Source organism: Anastrepha obliqua, chromosome 4, assembly GCF_027943255.1.
Source record: "Anastrepha obliqua isolate idAnaObli1 chromosome 4, idAnaObli1_1.0, whole genome shotgun sequence".
In the NCBI taxonomy this organism is placed as follows: Eukaryota; Metazoa; Arthropoda; class Insecta; order Diptera; family Tephritidae; genus Anastrepha; species Anastrepha obliqua.
Window position 1 is genome coordinate 99,805,615 of NC_072895.1, and position 17,288 is coordinate 99,822,902.

The 17,288-nt window shown below is 36.3% G+C and overlaps 1 protein-coding gene across 1 annotated transcript in view; it reads left to right on the forward strand.

The window, feature by feature from the left end:
- The window catches only part of LOC129245961 (protein gooseberry-neuro), a 114,028-nt gene that overhangs the window by 32,537 nt on the left and 64,203 nt on the right, over positions 1-17,288 (forward strand). Inside the window, exon 3 of the mRNA XM_054884419.1 lies at positions 12,205-12,316. Coding sequence (XP_054740394.1) covers positions 12,205-12,316 — 112 coding nt within the window. The remainder of the gene's footprint in view (positions 1-12,204; positions 12,317-17,288) is intronic.

Below are 17,288 nucleotides of genomic sequence, written 5' to 3' on the forward strand. Positions count from 1 at the left end.
AACTTTTCACGTAAAATATCAATGGTTTCGTTGCTTGTGTGGCACGTAGCGCCGTCTTGTTGAAAATAAACGTTGTCCAGATCAATACCATCCAATTCCGGCCATAAAAAATCGTTAATAATCTCTCGATAGCGATAGATAACACCTGTTATTGAAAAACCCTTTACCTACTCCAGGACATTCACAAAGAATGTGTTCTGAATTTTCAGTATCCAATTCACAAAGTTGACAGATGATGGTCTCAAGGAACCAATTTTGTTTAAGTAATACTCAGTCTAGAGTGTCCTGTAAAGTAACCAGTTAAAAGTCTACGTCTACTCTGCTGAGCGAAAGTAGCTTTTCGGAATTTTCTCTGTTTGGCGTTAGGAATCGCTTCACTTGTCGCTGGTCGATAGAATTTCGCCAGTGATCAACGAATTTCTCGAAAAGTTTTACATGCACAATCACGGTAATTATGCGTGGTAATGTGGCAAGCCTCTTGATCCAAAACAAGTATTCGCTCATAATCGCAGCTCACTATTCACGTCTGAGAAGACGCTCTACTCTTTACTGAACCTTAGGATGAATCTGACAGAATCTGCCATTTCATTGTTCGAACGCTATTTTTATCAACATTTACACCAAAATTGGAACACTATGCCACAGGCACAGCTCTCAGGCAAAATAGAGCGCCCAACAAATAAACGTGGGTATTTACACACATAAATCCACATAGCTGATCCGCGTTCAAGTGGAAATAAATAAATCCAAATCATAGCATTTCAATAAATGAAATTCAATAAAACCAAAGTTAAGTGTCCAATTGTACTCACCTACATACGCACATACAAATCTACAAGGCAAATAGAACAGAGAAACAATTATGAAATACCAGTGATAATATTCTTGACAGTGGTCAAAATCAGTTGGCACGTCCAGCGTGAAGATAAACAGATGAGAATACACATATACACTCGCACATATATGTTCCATTTTTTTATATGTGTGTGTGTGCATATGTTATTTTCTGTTGAGAAAGTGCAGCCTCCACTGTGGCGTTGCGCTTGCGCTGTGTTGAGGTGCCAGTTGTGCCACCTAATATTGGCTTGAAGCGAAAAAAGTGTCGGAATTAAAAGGAATCAGCAGCAAACAACATTAATCACTGGGAGGCAATGGCAATGCTAGCAAACATACCGACATTTATTTAGATACATATGCCATATGCAATAACAACAACTATCTGTTATGTGTATGTGTATGTGCGTATGATGGCAGCGCATGCGCACACGCCACTCACTTTAGATTAGAAACGATCAGCTGACGTGTGGGGACCCCAACCAGCTGCGCATCCGTCCAGTGCTACTCTTTCCCCTTAACACATTTGTTTCTTGTTTTTGTATTTGCTCGAAAGCGCAGGCGTTCAAATAATGCAACTGTGGTAGTTAACTCCAAATGATTGACTTTCCGTCTGTCTGTCTGTCTGTTTGTTTGTTTGCTGAACTATTCGTTCGCATTACTTTGTTGTTCTTGTTTTGGTGCAACTCTTAATAAGAACTGACACAGGACGGAATAGACCGAGATTTATAAACAGTACTTTGTTAGTGGAATAGTTGTGTGACACAAAGCATTGGGGCAGAGATGTGTGTAATGTGCGGCTAGAAACTTTGACGAGTTAAAAATGACAATTGTCTGGGATCTTCTTAGAAGGCTGGCTGGTGAGCAGGGTGCAACGACTTGAGGTTTTTTTTTTATAAATTTAGTTTGTTTTGGGAAATCAGGTCGAAGGCGTGTTTAACCTCTGAAGGAGATGGATTTGGAAATAACTTTTTGGTTATACAAATGTGTAGAAGATAAATTTGAGGTGCCCATTTTGGGCTGAGGTTTTATCTCTGCAATGACTAGCATCTTTTCGGAGGAGTTCCATAAAAGGTGTAAGAAGGTTTATCCTACCTCGGATGTGGGTATTCCGCTGAAATACACTAGTAAATTGAGGACTTGATATCCTAGTTCAGCCTGGAGATCAAACGGAAAATAACTGGTGTTATATTGGGCTCAGGAGGCAACTGAGAAGTAGAGCGCTCTCTCGAAAGACTAAACTGGCACTCTACAAAACGTTAGTTAACCATTACCATCCTAAAATATGTACGGCGCAAAAGCATGGACGATGTCACCAGCGAATGAAACAGTTTTGAGGGCCTCCGAGAGAAAAATTCTACGTAAGATCTTTGGCTTCCTCCGCTTTAGTGAGGAGTACCGCATACGATGGAACAGCGAGTTGTATGAACTATGTATATAGGGACATGGAAATAGTTAAGCGTGTAAAAATACAGCGGCTACGCTGGCTTGGCCATGTCACCCATATGAAAGAAGACGCTACAACAAGGCGACATGGTACCCCAAAAAGGAAGGCGTGTAAGAGGAAGACCAGATCTACGTTGGAAAGTCCAAGTGCTGCAGGACCTGTCTTCACTCGAGATATCCAACTGTCATCAACGAGCGTAGGACAGAAACAGCTGACACGCCATTTTGGATTCGGCCAAAACCGGCACACAGTTATAGCGCCACATTAGCGAGTAAATAACTAATTAGGTAATTGAGTGGCAGAATATTCTTTCTTAGCGTTTTCTCACTCCCATGTACGAAGCAGAAGCTTGGACAATGACAAAATGAGATGATTCTTAGAGTATTCGAGGGAAAGATCCTGCGGACAATTTTTAAATCTTTGCTCGTTGAAGGCGACGTAAGTCGCAGACGATGTAACAAGGAGCTGTCTGAGCCGATATAAAAAAGAGCAGCGAATAAAGATCCAGCGGTTTCACGGATTATAACATATGTCGTCCGAATCGACATAAGCTCCAGCTCTGAAAGTATTCCAGGCGGTACCCATTAGAGGTAACAGAGGAAAAAAGGCTCCTATACGTTGGACGAAAAAAACGAAGTAGGAGAAGGACTTGAATCCATTTCATGAGTCGAAAAGATGCCGGCTAGCATGGGAAACAATTGACTGGCCTTCCCAACCGCTTTAAGTGATGCCATAAGGATGGTCTAAAGAAGCGTAACAGAAGAGTTATGAAAGTATTTATTTCTGTCTCACAAAGTGAAAGTAGAATTATCGATCGTAAGGGAGCACAGGTCACGGTCGACCAAAACACACTTGGTCGACGTTGCAAGAATTAGCAGATGCCGACATCACATGGGACGGTTACAAAAACAACAGCACAGAACCGTGTACGTTGGAAGAGTCTTGTCGAGGTCCTACGCTCCCGAGAGGAGTGAACAAGAAAAAAAAATATTTGAGCAGTCCCATACGAGAGTGTTTCACAGCCTTTTACTTTGAGTTGCTGGTTTTACTTTATTACTATTTACGTTTTCTTCCCATACTTCCCTACAAAATACCTGTACAAATCTGTTGCTACCCTTTCTCTGGAAGGGTTCTATATTCAAAAAGGTACGTATCTTATATCAAAGATATTTCAACACAGAGAGTTGCATATAGTCGCAGTTGAAATACAGTTGGAAACTCTCTGACGAGCTTTCAACCTGCAAATGGTTAGGAGTAAACAAATATTTGCCGTGGCGGAAATGGGAGGAAGTTGAGCACATAATCGGGATAGGTCACATCGACGGGCTGCACTACCATCGAGTCGTTCCGCTTCATACCGGATGATGAATGATAGCTCAAAAAAGTTGTGATCGGAATTTCTGTATGCGAGTTTAACTGCATGCTAGACTTTGTTACTAAGTAAAAACCAAAAAATAAATCCATTAATCTTTATTACCATTTTTTCTCAAATTAGCCAAAGGCATTAATCCAATGAATTTCGGCTTCATTTCAATATTTTATTAATGCTATATATCTGTAGTAATTTATTCTTCAAACATCTCAACTGTTCCACCCGGGTTACACCCAGCTACCCAGCCCACAGCAAACACTGCTAATGAACAAAATAAATACGACGACTATCAAAGTCGTTTTTTTTCATATCGCAATAAAAAAGTACAAGTTAGAGGAAAACCATTTCAGAGTAAGGGAAAGAGGGCGGCAAAATGCATTGCGCAGAATCCACACGATTTCAGCCACAACGACGCTCTACGGCAGCGGTGCGGACTTAAATCCGAACGTGAGCGTGAGTTGAGCGCACGCGCGCACCTGTGACTCGGCTAGCCGTTGGTCGTTCAGTGTAAACGTCAAAATTAAGCGCGTGTTTGACATGTCTTTGCGGCTGCGCAGTGCGTCCAAGCAAGCGATAAACCGGCAAGTAGACAGGCATGCGCGCATATGCATACATATTTATGTATGTATGCGTGTGCAAAGTCAGCCGAAGCGGTTGAGGCACCGGGCGATTATGCATTTCGATTTCTTTTTCAAAGATTTGGTGTGTTTTGTTTTTACTTTTATTTTATTGTGGCATTCGTGGCTTAAGTGTGCTGATGAATGTTTGTGTGTGCGTGCAAATGTACTTTTTAATTGGATTAATCCATCCATCAAAATTGTATGCATTTAAAAGTGACTGCATTAGTGTCATTTTTTTTGCGTTGGATGAGGATTGAAAACAAAAATTACTAAAGTGGGTGCAATTGTAGGCAAGAAATACAATAAAATAAAATGAAATGAAATGAATTAAAAAAGATTATTTTTATTAAAATAATTTCTTAATTTTAATATATTAATTAGTACTTAATTAAATAATTAATAAGAAAAAATTATGAAAAAAATTAAAACATAAAAATGTAATAAAAGAGTATAAAATAAAATAAAATAAAATAAAACAAAATAACATAAAATTAAATTAAATAAATAAAACAAAACAAAATAAAATAAAATAAAATAAAATAAAATTAAATAAAATAAAAAAAATAAAACAAAAAAAATAAACAAATAAAATATATTAAAAAAATTAAAAAAGATCTTAAAAAAATAATATGAAATGTAAAATATTATAAAAAAAGTTAAAATAAACAAAAAAGTAAATAAAATAATTTAAAAAACAAATATCAAAAAAAATAAGAAGAAATAAAACGAAGTCCAAAGAAAAAATATGAAATATGAAATATTAGATAAAATGTAAAAAATAAATAAGAAATAAAATAGAATGTAATGAATAAAATAAAAATCAATGAATAAAAACTAAAATAAAATAAAAAATAAATGTAATAATGTGAAATAGAACGAAATAAAATGTACAAAAGAAAACCAACAAACAATAAAAAAAACAAATAATTAAAAATAACAAAATGAAATAAACCAAAATATCCAATATAAAAACAAATAATTAAAAAATTAAATTAAAAAATTGGAAAGAAAATATTAAAAAAAACTTGATTTAAGTGCCAAATAAAATATACGAGCAAATAAAATGAATAAACAAATAAAAAATAAAATAAAATTATACAAAAGAAACTATATTAAAAAACATGAAATAAAATTAAATGAATTTTTATTATAAAGAATAAAAATTAAGATAAAACAAAAAAATAGCGTAGGTAAAAGAAACATAATTGACATCCTCGGCCTTAACAACCGCGCTGTTAGTTCTGCCTTCTCCAAACTGGATAAAGAGGCAAAGCGAATGGGTCTGAGGAATGAGGATAAAACGAAGTACCTCCTGTCATCAAACAAACAGTCGGCGCACTCGCGTATCGGCACCCACGTCACTGTAGACAGTTATAATTTCGAGGTTGTAAGAGACTTCGTATACTTAGGAACCAGCATTAACACCGATAACAAAGTCAGCCTTCAAATCCAACGTAGAATCTCTCTTGCCAACAAGTGCTACCTTGACTAAGTAGGCAACTGATCAGTAAAGTCCTCTCTTGACGAAAAAAGCTAACACTCTACAAGACTCTCATCATGCCCGTCCTAACGTATGGCGCAGAAGCGTGGACGATGACAACATCCGATGAAGCGACGCTTGGAGTGTTTGAGAGAGAGATTCTGGGCAATATTTTTGGACCTTTGCACGTTGGCTGCGGCGAATATCGTAGGCGATGGAACGAAGAGCTGTATGAGCTTTACGACGACATAGACATAGTGCAGCGAATAAAGATTCAGCGGCTACATTGGCTGGGTCATGTCGCCCGAATGCATACAAACGCTCCGGCTCTGAAAGTATTCGATGCGGTAGGTAGTAGCAGAGGAAGGGGAAGGCCTCCTCTGCGTTGGAAAGATCAGGTGGAGAAGGACTTGAATTCACCGCTGTGTCCACCTGGAGCCGGCGCACAAGAAAGAAACGACTGGCGAGCCTTGTTAAACTCGGCCAAAATCGCGTAAGCGGTTATAGCGCCAAATAAGAAGAAGAAGGTAATAAAATGAAACAAATTAAGTGAATAGTATAAAACAATTTAAGTTAAATTAAATAATCTATAATAATTAATTAAATAAGTATAATAATAAATAGTAAAATAAACTAAACAAGAATTATATAAACAATTTTGAAAATCATAAAAAAAGTGAAAAAAGGAACTGCAAATTTAAAAACCATGTTTTCGAACTTGAAATTTTTGCAGATGGCAATTTTCACTAATTACTTAAAGATGCCATACGAGCTTCTAGTTTATTTACATATATTCCTACACCTAAAGTCATGTCGAATTTTAAAAAAATGGTAAAAGGTTTCAAACTTTGATTTACAGGGTTTTTTCTATAAATGGCCTATATTTTTATAAACAATTAATGAAAATTAAAAAAAAATGGAAGGGAGGCAAAAGTGGTCAAAATATGGCGTGTCTATTGTGTTATTTTGATCATGGCTGTACTTATATATATCTTAATTAGTTATCAATGCCTTCGGCTAATCTAATGTGAAGTCAATTTGTGGCCATCCAATCTCACCTAAGCAACCCGTCCGATCGTAGTATGAAAAACATAGAAAATACTACTCGCGTCGGGTGTGAAAAAATGTGCCTTGGAGGGAATAAATAAAAGTCTTCGGTATTAAATGTTAGCAATTAAATGGCAATTAATTAAGTGTATTAAAATAACAACAACAAAAATTATAAAAAACTAAAAGATGCACGATTGCAGTAAAACCTAAAAAATTAGCAATTTAAGCCACTATAAAAACCTCAACCTTTTCAAGTAATCATCAATATCAGGGACCATAACGAAACTCCCGATTTTCTTCGCAATTTTCTCAAATTGCTACACCTACAGTTATTTAACCAAACTGAACACACACACACACATATATGTACTCATACAGAAACACTTATACTTAAGCAAATATAATTAGGAAAATATTCATAAGTTCAAAAGCTTTTGGAAATACTGTTTTTACTTATTACTGGTGGTGATGGCCAGCCCGAAAGTGTTCAAATCGATTTACACTGCAATTAATGCCGATTATTTGTCGACAAAAAATTTGTAATATGCCATGAAAGTATTAAAAAGCTACTGAATATTTGACCAATGTTCATGAGAATTTGCAATTTTTGATATTTATAATATACAATTTTATGTTGAAGATCTATGGAATCAAAGAGAGAACAAAAAAGCTTCACAGCGTCAGCCGCAGCTCGTGTGAACTACATATTTATGCCTTATATTCTGATGCCTTATTCGCTGTAGAAATGACCAAATATATGTAAATTCACGCTAGTACTATCCCGTAAAACATTTTGAATTGAATCAAATATTTATTCAGTCTATTATTCATCATCACCAGGTAGCGATTACAGCTCAGGGTGAGCTTTAGCTTCATCCACAATCCTCTTCCAATCTGCACGGTTCATAGCAACAGATCTCCAGTTCCTAACTCGTAGCTTTTTCAGGTCGGCTATGGCTTGGTCAAGCCAGGTTAACCTTGGACGTCCTCGGGCTCGGATCATTACACAATTCGCTTGTCAATGTCCAGCACTCGCAGCCGTAGGACAGCACCGGTAGTATTATTGACTGGTAGAGGCGGAGTTTACATTCACGTGTGAGCAGTTTGGACTTCAGCAATTTAGTGCGGGCGTAATATGCTTTGTTTGCTGCCATTATTCTGTCTTATATTGTGTCGTAACTACTGTTGTCATTTTTTATTAACACTCCCAAATATTTGAAGTGTTGAACACCTTCAAAGGTTAATGTCCCGATTTGGATGTTTTCAGGACTTCGTCTTTCTTCGCTGCGGGAGACCTTCAGATATTTAGTTTTGCCTTCATTTATTCTAAGGCCTACTGATTTTGCACGAAATTCAATATTACAGAAGGTTTCAATGAGATATCTTTTGTTTCTTGCCACTATTGCGATATCATTCGCGTACGCGATTGTTATTCCTGAGCGACTAAAAAGGTTTCCAAACTTCACTTCGTTTTTTATCGCATAGTGAAGAAGGAGATTAAATAAAGATGTGAAAAGCGCGTCGCCTTGTTTTACGCCACAGGAGATTGCGAAGGGCTTTGACACTGCTTGTTTTGCCATGAGCAAAACAAAATATAAAGAAGAAAATATTAAAAAGAAATACAAAAAATGAAATATAAAAAAAGAATGAAAAATAGCAAATAAGAAATAATATATTATATAATAAAAGGAAAAATATTAATAAAAAATAAAATAAAATATTTAAATGAGAGAAGGTTTTAAAGAAAATTACAAAAAAAAAATGAAAATAAAAAAAGTAAAACAAAATCCAAATAAGAAATATGAGATATAAAATAAAACGAAAAGGCAAATAAAAAATAATGTAAAAGAAAATATATTATAATACATTAAAAAACATCAAATAAAATAAATGAAAGAAGAGTACATAAAAATTCATGAACAAATGCCCCCGCATGACCTGCAGAATATTCTGGCTAAACACCATCAGTAACGACGCACTGTGGAGATTAACGAAAGAGGAACCCATTCTTAGGCAAATCAAACGCAGAATGTAGCTATGGATAGTTCACACGTTGAGAAAACCACCAGATAGCATCAAGAGAATGACAATGGACTGGAACCCGCAAGGGTGAAGGTCGATGTTGGAGAAGGTCGATGTTGCGCGAGCTAGCAGATGCCGACATCTCATGGGACGGTGCAAAAACAACAGCACAGAACCGTGCACGATGAAAAAGGCTTGTCGAGGCCCTATGCTTCCGAGAGGAGTGAACAAGGGGAAAAAACATAAGAAATATTAAATCAAATGAAAAAAGTAACTTAAATAAAAAATTTAGTTTAATGATAGGAATAAAAATGAAAAAATTAATAAAAAATAAAATAAATCAAAATAAAACAAAATAAATTAAACAATTATTTAATAGAAAATATATAATATTAAGAAAAATAAAAATAAAAAAATAAAAATCAAACCAAAAACAAAAAAAAAGAAAAATACAAAAATATATGAGAAATAAAATATAAAATAGAATGAAAAAAGCTAATAAAAACAAAATGAAGCAATTTCAAACAAAAAAATTAACGAAAAATAAAATATATTAATATAAAACAAAAAAGGAAAAATAAACTAAGGGAAAATATTAAAAAAATTAAAAAACATAAAAAAATAAAATAAAATAATATAAAACAATTATATTAAACAAAAAATGAAAGGAAAGCGGAACATTGCAAAGAAATTGCAATATTGAAATAAAAATCTTCAAATTAAATTTTCACGCTAAGCAACATTTGCAATTGTTTTTTTTCTCTCTCGGTGCGCAGGACCTTAAGGGAGGAGCCTGCTTTAGAGGCTTCAAAAAATCGATTTTTTCGTGGATTTTTTTGGGAAGGAAAGAAATATTCGATTGAAACGAAACTTTCAGGTTTTATTTTTATATATTTCAGCAATCTTCCCAAATTTTTTCATTAGAATATATGTCATATTCTGCCTGGTACAAGTATTTTGCCCAGGCGCCTCGAGTGCGCATGTGTCGTGCGGCGGGAAAGATGCAAAAAAAAATTTATTTTAGTATAGTATAGCTTCTAGTTAAACCAAGAAAATTAAGCAAAAAGTGAAAAATTCGAGAATTTTTCGCAAATTAAAAAAAAATTCATTTTTTTGGAAAAACAAATTCACTTTAGATTGTTTAAAAAGTGGGTTAATCATAACTTTCTTAAGGTTTTTTAGGTTCAACTACAAGAGAATTTAATTCCGAATATTCGTCAATGTTATCTCGTTTCAATAGGATGCTTAACTTTTTCCCTATCTTTCCCGCCAATTAGGAAAAATTGTAAAAATAAAAAACGGAGAAATCGCGCGCCAAAGTTTTTGTATAATATATATCCGGCCGCTTGTATCCCTGCTCGACGCTTGCTCACAATTTCTTCTGTAACTCCGGAAATATTTTGAATTTGCTTCTGAAATTTTGAGGACACATTCTTGGATAGCTTGGGAAGACATTTGTGCAAAAAAAAAAGAATCGATTTTTTTAAGCCTCTAAAGCAGGCTCCCCCTCAAAGCACCCTTCTGATCAGGAGACGTGAAAATTGAAGGCGTTGAATATTAAAGAAAAACAATCGGTATCAATTGAAAATCGTTTTTGTTCATTAGATCAATTCTTTATTTACAAAAAATAATTTTATTTCTTAATGACAATAATAAAAAAAAATTTTTCCTCTGACGTAACACATGCCACTGGCCTAACTGATTGGGCTGCTCAGGTACGTCTGAAAAAAAAAATTCGATCGATTATTCATCAGGAGATACGTCGCTATGATGAGTAGCAGATTTACAAAAGGAAAAAAAAAATTTCTAGATATTTTATCTGTTTATTGGAAAAATAAAGAAAAAAACTATTTTTGCACGTTCTTGCTCTTAAAAAAATAGAAAACTTGATTATAAAATTATAATACTGCTACCCGCGAGAGACACAAGACCACTCAAAAACATATTAGAAACTAAAATCAATGGGTTTAGTACTCTTTGAGAAATTAAGAACGCCAACTCGGAGAAAAACGCGGTTAACGCGTTTATACCTGGGCGTCGTACTTCAAACCGGTCTCGTTTTAAGGGACTGTAACGTCTAAACTACAACGAATTTTAATATAAAAATTTGCAAATATATTTTTGAAAGTATTATAAAGGGTGGTTAAATTTCAAGGGCCGATGTTGAATGTGAACCACTCCTAAACGTCAAGCTTTTTCCTGCATTTCATTTGACATTTTTCAATTTCAGACTAACTCAACTTGAACCATGGAAAGATACACAATCGGACAATGCGTTAAAGTTATTCATGCTTGTTATGAAAACGGGCGTTCAAATCAAAACGGGCGTTCGAAGAAAATCATCTTCAGTTATGACGCACATTTTCACCTCAGTGGATTCGTCAATAAGCAGAATTGTCGCATTTGGGCGAATGATAATCCAAGAGTGATTGCCGAAAAACCAATGCACCCACAAAAAGTGACTGTTTGGTGCAGTTTATGTGCCGGCGGCATCATTGGGCAGTATTTTTTCCAAAATGAGGCCGGCCAGGCAGTTACTGTGAATAGTGTTCGCTATCGTGAGATGATAACGAACTTTTTATGGCCCGAATTAGAAGATATGGATGAGGACGATATGTGGTTTCAACAGGACGGTGCCACTTGTCACACAGCTAACGAAACAATGGCTCTTTTGCGCGAAAAATTTGATGGCCGAATAACCTCACGTCGCGGCGATGTCAATTCGCCGCCAAGATCATGTGATTTGACACCGTTGGACTTCTTTATTTGTAGTTATTTTAAATAAAAGGTGTGCGTCGATAAGCCAACAACAATTGAAGACTTAAAGGATGAGATAATTCGGCACATTAACGGCATAGGATCTCAATTATGCCTCAACGTCATCGAAAATTTGGACCATCGGATGGAGGTGTGCCGCCGAGGCCATTTAGCCGATATTTTATTCCATACGTAATTGAGCCATATCAGTATTATCAAAGCAAAAGAGAAACGACAATAAGTCCCTAAAAAAATTGTATTTGATTCAAAACCAGCACCGGCCCTTGAAACTTAACCACCCTTTATAAACTATCATAATATGAAAAAAAACAAAAAATCGATTTTTTCGAAATTCTAAGATAGATAATCCAGCCCCGCTCATGAGAACTAAGTAGCTCTCTGCTCAGATTCAAAAAAATATTCATTATTATTTACCTTGAGGAATGTCTCGTTTGGATTAGAGCTGTCCAACTACAGAAAACTCATACGCCTTATATTTAGTAGTCCTTATTTTTTCCTATATTTTTAATCCCATTATATTATTATACTTATGCCTATTTTATGACAATTAAAAGCTTTTCTTTACTTTTTCTATTTATCTTCTTTTATTTTTCTGATGCAGGAGGGCTTCACCGATCCACCATCCACATCGTCCATCAGTCGCCTATTGCGAGGTAATGATCGTACCAGTGAAGATGGACGCACGGATTATAGCATACACGGCATATTACGTGGTAAGTCATAGCGGAAAGGAATGTGTGGTCAAATTGAAAGCAAGAGAATTGACATCACAAAACTCCAAGTAGCCATATCAAATGAAAACTCACAAAACAAAAAATGTCTGTATCTATTAATTTGGTCATCACAAAGAAGAAAGCGCCAAGCGCCGTCTTTCTGTCCATCATACAATTTTGACCCAATTAACGAAAGTTGATGAACAAATTTCACTCTGTATTTAGTGCGACATTAGCGACAAATTAGTTGCTACTAAGTAGTCACAGACCTTTCGACGAGTCTGCATACTTAGAAGCGATGGAAACATATTTGTAAAATCAATCTAAAAGAAATGCCGCCGCCATTAAGGCTATTAAATAAACAGTTGACAGTTAGTCACCCCGCCGGGCACCCAACCATGCACGTAGTCTACTACGAGTATACATCTACTACGAGGTCAGTTAGTTAACGCCGAAAAACACTTGCTACTCGCTTCTTGCTCCGTCGAATTTTCGTCTACTCATCTACCGTACAAACACAAGTAAGATTTGCCGCTGCGAACACCGATCGGCTTTCGATTTTTGCCTTTGGTTGTACAGGTTGAAAAGATTACCGAAAATTACAGATCATTTATTTGATAATTTGAAAATCATCATCAAATCATTTGTCGAACTCAAATCAACAGCCCGATTTTATTTAGCGGCATTTTCACTTTGATCGTCTTAGTGAGTGAGTGAGCGGGTGAGCGCGCGAGTGCGTGAGTGAGTGAGTGCGTGAACGATCTAACCAACTATGCCTGTGACTGCTTGATCGTTCTGTTTGTCGATCTATTGATCGGTGCAGCATTAGAAGGTGTAAGAGTTCACAACTCACAGCAAATACTTAATTGTAGATCAAAGTTACTTACAAATACAAATATGTATTACAAAAGATCGTCGCTGTGATAACGATCTGGATATTAAGCTTGATGGGCGACAGCGAAAGAACAGTGAGAAGAAGCAGAGCTGTTGAAATGAAATGAAACAAGTTGCAGGAAATTGTATGCGATAGTGGAAGCACAAGGGAAAATGTGTTGATGATGACACCTGAAAATAAAAATCATTGCTAGTGATCAGCACAAACGATCTGTGATCTTTTCGGTGGGTTTTTAATTGTAATTTTTTTGTCTATCGAGATTCTGTTTCAGCCTGCACTAAAAGTAATAGCTAATAAGTTGGATTTTTCATTTCTATTACCGGTTTCTATGAGCACAAAGGGTGTTTCGAGGCATTCCTATAGAGTCAAAATGGAAAGTTTTTATTATTTTTTGTTTTATTTTATTATTGTAAGAACGATAAGTGCTATGTAGCTGAGCCAGGGACACTATAAGTAAAGGGTTTTCCAATAAAAGGTGTTATTTTGATAAAAGATCTATGGTTCTTGTTGAAAATAAACGTTGTCCAAATCAATACCATCCAATTCCGGGCATAAAAAATCGTTCATCATCTCTCGATAGCGCAATCCATTCACCGTAACTGTTGCTCCAGCTTCATTTCCGAAAGAGTTAGGTCCAATGACGCCGTCGGGCCATAAACCGCACCAAACAGTCACAAGTTGAGGATAGCGAGGCTTTTCAACAATAACTCTTGGATTTTCTGAGCCCCAGATCCGACAATTTTGCTTGTTGACGAAGCCACCGAGGTGCCCATTTCCATTCATCACTCAAGATGATTTTTCGATGGAATTCCGGATAATTTTCATGCATTTCAACGACCCAATCAGCAAAGAAACGACGTTCTTGATGATCGGCCGGTTTGAGTTATTGTGTTAACTGGACTTTGTAAGCCTTAAGACCCAAATCTTTATGCAAAAAAATACAATGTAATGACTTCTGTGGAATGCCTAATTTCAAAGAACGACGAGGAATGGACAAACCTGGGTTTTCTTCAACACTTTCGCCTACAACAGCACTTGTTTCGGCTGTTCTTGAGCGACGTGCACGGGTTTTATTCTTCATATCACTAACTTGTCCCAACAGCTTGAATTTTTTCACTAATTTCAGTATTGCGGTCCGACAAGGTGCTTCACGATGACCCAATAGTGTTCGAGTCTTACGAACCGTCTCGTCCAAATTTTCACCATTTTTATAGTGAATTTTAATCATTTCAATGCGTTGTTTAAGCGTGTCTCGTCCCATTTTTTTAATGGCGTAGTTTCTACTTGTCAAATATCAAAAAATGACAGCTTCAAAAGTGACACAAGCAACGAGCTCAAAGCCCTAATTGTCGCCGGGATACATTTTTTCAATTTTTTTATTTTTTTACTGTGTTATTTCTGTTTGATTTAATTTAAATTTTTTTTTTAATTAGAAAGCAAACATTTTATACCACTTCTGAGTTTTGCGGTTAAAAAACTTCAAGGAAACTCAACAAGAAAAATCAACAGAAAATACTCGGATGGAGTGTAGCCACTGATAACCTCAGTCAACGCTCTTAAATTAAAATTTATTTTCTGGAGAAGGTAAAGGATTAGACATGCACATTATTATGAAAACCAAATTACAACAATGCTCTTTTTAAAACACCCTTTATATACTTTTTTATGTAACACGTACACTTAGAAAAGTCTCGTGAGTTGAGCTCCGCCACACTGGTCAACAGCAGAATACACAGGCTAATCACTAAATATGCAAAGTCATGCGATAAACGATCCAATAAAAGGCGTATACATATATACATACATGCATACGCACGAGGGCGGTTCAATAAGTACCCGTGTTTGATGATAGAGGGCGTTACTGAGGGAAATTGGTGTCGGCATCGTGTGCTGCCATATATCAAACGGCGGCAATACAAATTTCAGACTGTTTTATGGGTTAGTTTGGATTTGGCAGCTATTCGAGTAAGACTTGTTTCGTGATTTTCGTAAAGGTGGAAACAGATCAGCATCGTTCGGTAATTCGCTGTTTGTCTTTGGATGGGGAAAAATGTGAGGAGATAAATGCAAAGTTGGATGCTGTGGGACGCTGTGCCATCTATGACCACAGTTGGATCAACGAATTTAAATGAGAAACGTCTAGGACGCCCGGCAGACGTGGTTACCGAGAAAGTCATACAAAAAGTCCACGACATGATTCTCGCTGATCGACGAACGAAAGGGCGGGAAGTAGTGGAGCCAATAGGTGTGTCAACCTGAACGGCAATTAATATTTTACATGATAAGTTGGCGTTGAAAAAATTGGCGGCCCGATGGGTACCGCGATTAGTCACAAGCAATAACAAGCGAATGCGCCTGTTAACTTTGAAGCAATGCTTGGAGTAATTTAAGCGAGATCGGTAGGAATTTTTGCGTTGAGTTGCCACTGTTGATGAAACTTGGGTTCATCACTGCGCACCAGAAACCAAGCAATAATCAAAACAATGGATTTATCTAGGTGAAACGGCTCCAAAAAAGGCGAACACAGTCCCACCGGCCGGAAAGGTCACAGCGACGATTTTTTTGGGATGCGATCGGCGTCATCCTCGTGGATTTTTTTAGAAAAAGGAAGAACGATCACTGGACAATAGTTTGAAAAATTGAAGGAGACACACCCGCATTTAGCAAAAAAGAAGGTGCTGTTTCCCCACGATAACGCACCAGCACATTCATCCCGAGCTGTCGCCGCTAAACTGCGTGAATTGCGTTATGAATTGCTGCCGCACCCTCCTTATCCACTCGATCTGACTCTCTATGACTTTTTCTTGTTCCCCAATATGAAGAAATGGCCCGCGGGAAAAAAATTTAGTTTAAACGCGGAAGTCATCGCTGAGACAGATGCGTATTTTGGAGAGTTAGAGAAATCCTATTTTTTGGAGCGTTTAAAGAAAAACAGGCCGGAGCGTTGGGAAAAGTGTAGCTTTCTAAAAGGGAACTGTTTAAATGTTGAAAAATAAGAAAACATTTTTTTGGTGTCTTCATTTCTAACAAGGGTACTTATTGAGCAGCCCTTGTACATAGCTGAATCAACCCAACACTGCATAAAAAACATAATGTTTATGTTGTAGCGTAGACGGCAAGACGGTGATTTGAAGTTGAGTAGAAAATTGTGTTTGAATTGAAAATCAGATCGCTTAAATAATTGTTAAAAATTATACAAATAAGTATTGGCAATAAAATTAATTATTTTACTTGGTTTAGGTAGTTCAAAAAATTCAAAATATTTCGTGTAGTATATTAGAATGTGGTAGCTTTTATTTTGTGAATAATAAAAATAAAATAAATTGTATGGGAAAGTGTTTTTTCTCTATAAAACCAGCACAATCTTTGATCTTATATCGGGCGTTTTTTTAAGAACTTGAGAACTTAAAATGATAATACAAGAGAGAAATATTTTTGGAATGCATTTTTGACGTGATAACGTCTTATAATTCGATGTAGCAAACATTTACACACAACTTCTTTTTTTTTGTATTTTTCTTCTAATCTGGTAGATACTTTGCTGACATTTATTGTTTGAATATGATATCCGGCGTATGTCCGCCGCAGCTACGAGTTACATAGCCTATTCGATCAGTCCAATATTGGAGTATTTTTCCCAATATTTTTCCGTCTTGCGTTAATGGTCGCTCGAATATTGCAAAAAATAGATTGCTAAGCGCGCTTTATGACAGCTTGTGCCGTCTTATTAGAACCAAATTACGTCAATATTTAGCCCGATAGCTGTCGCCATTCACTTTAACGACAGCTCCTTCCTCATTTTGAAAGAAATAAGGTTCGATGATGCCGTCAGTGCTCTATGTATTTCTCGGACAGATTTATTTATTTATTTTTTCAAAGCGAATTTCCACAATTTGGAAGCGGTGCTCTGGTGTAAATGATTCACAACGACTTGCCAAAACTTGACAGAAATATCAACACAGTTTGCCATTCCAAGGTGTCAAACTTTCATTATCGATATCGATAGTTCTCATGCAGCTAAACAAACGCAATGATACATTCTTGCTTCGGCTGACGGTCTTCCCACCGCTATAAACA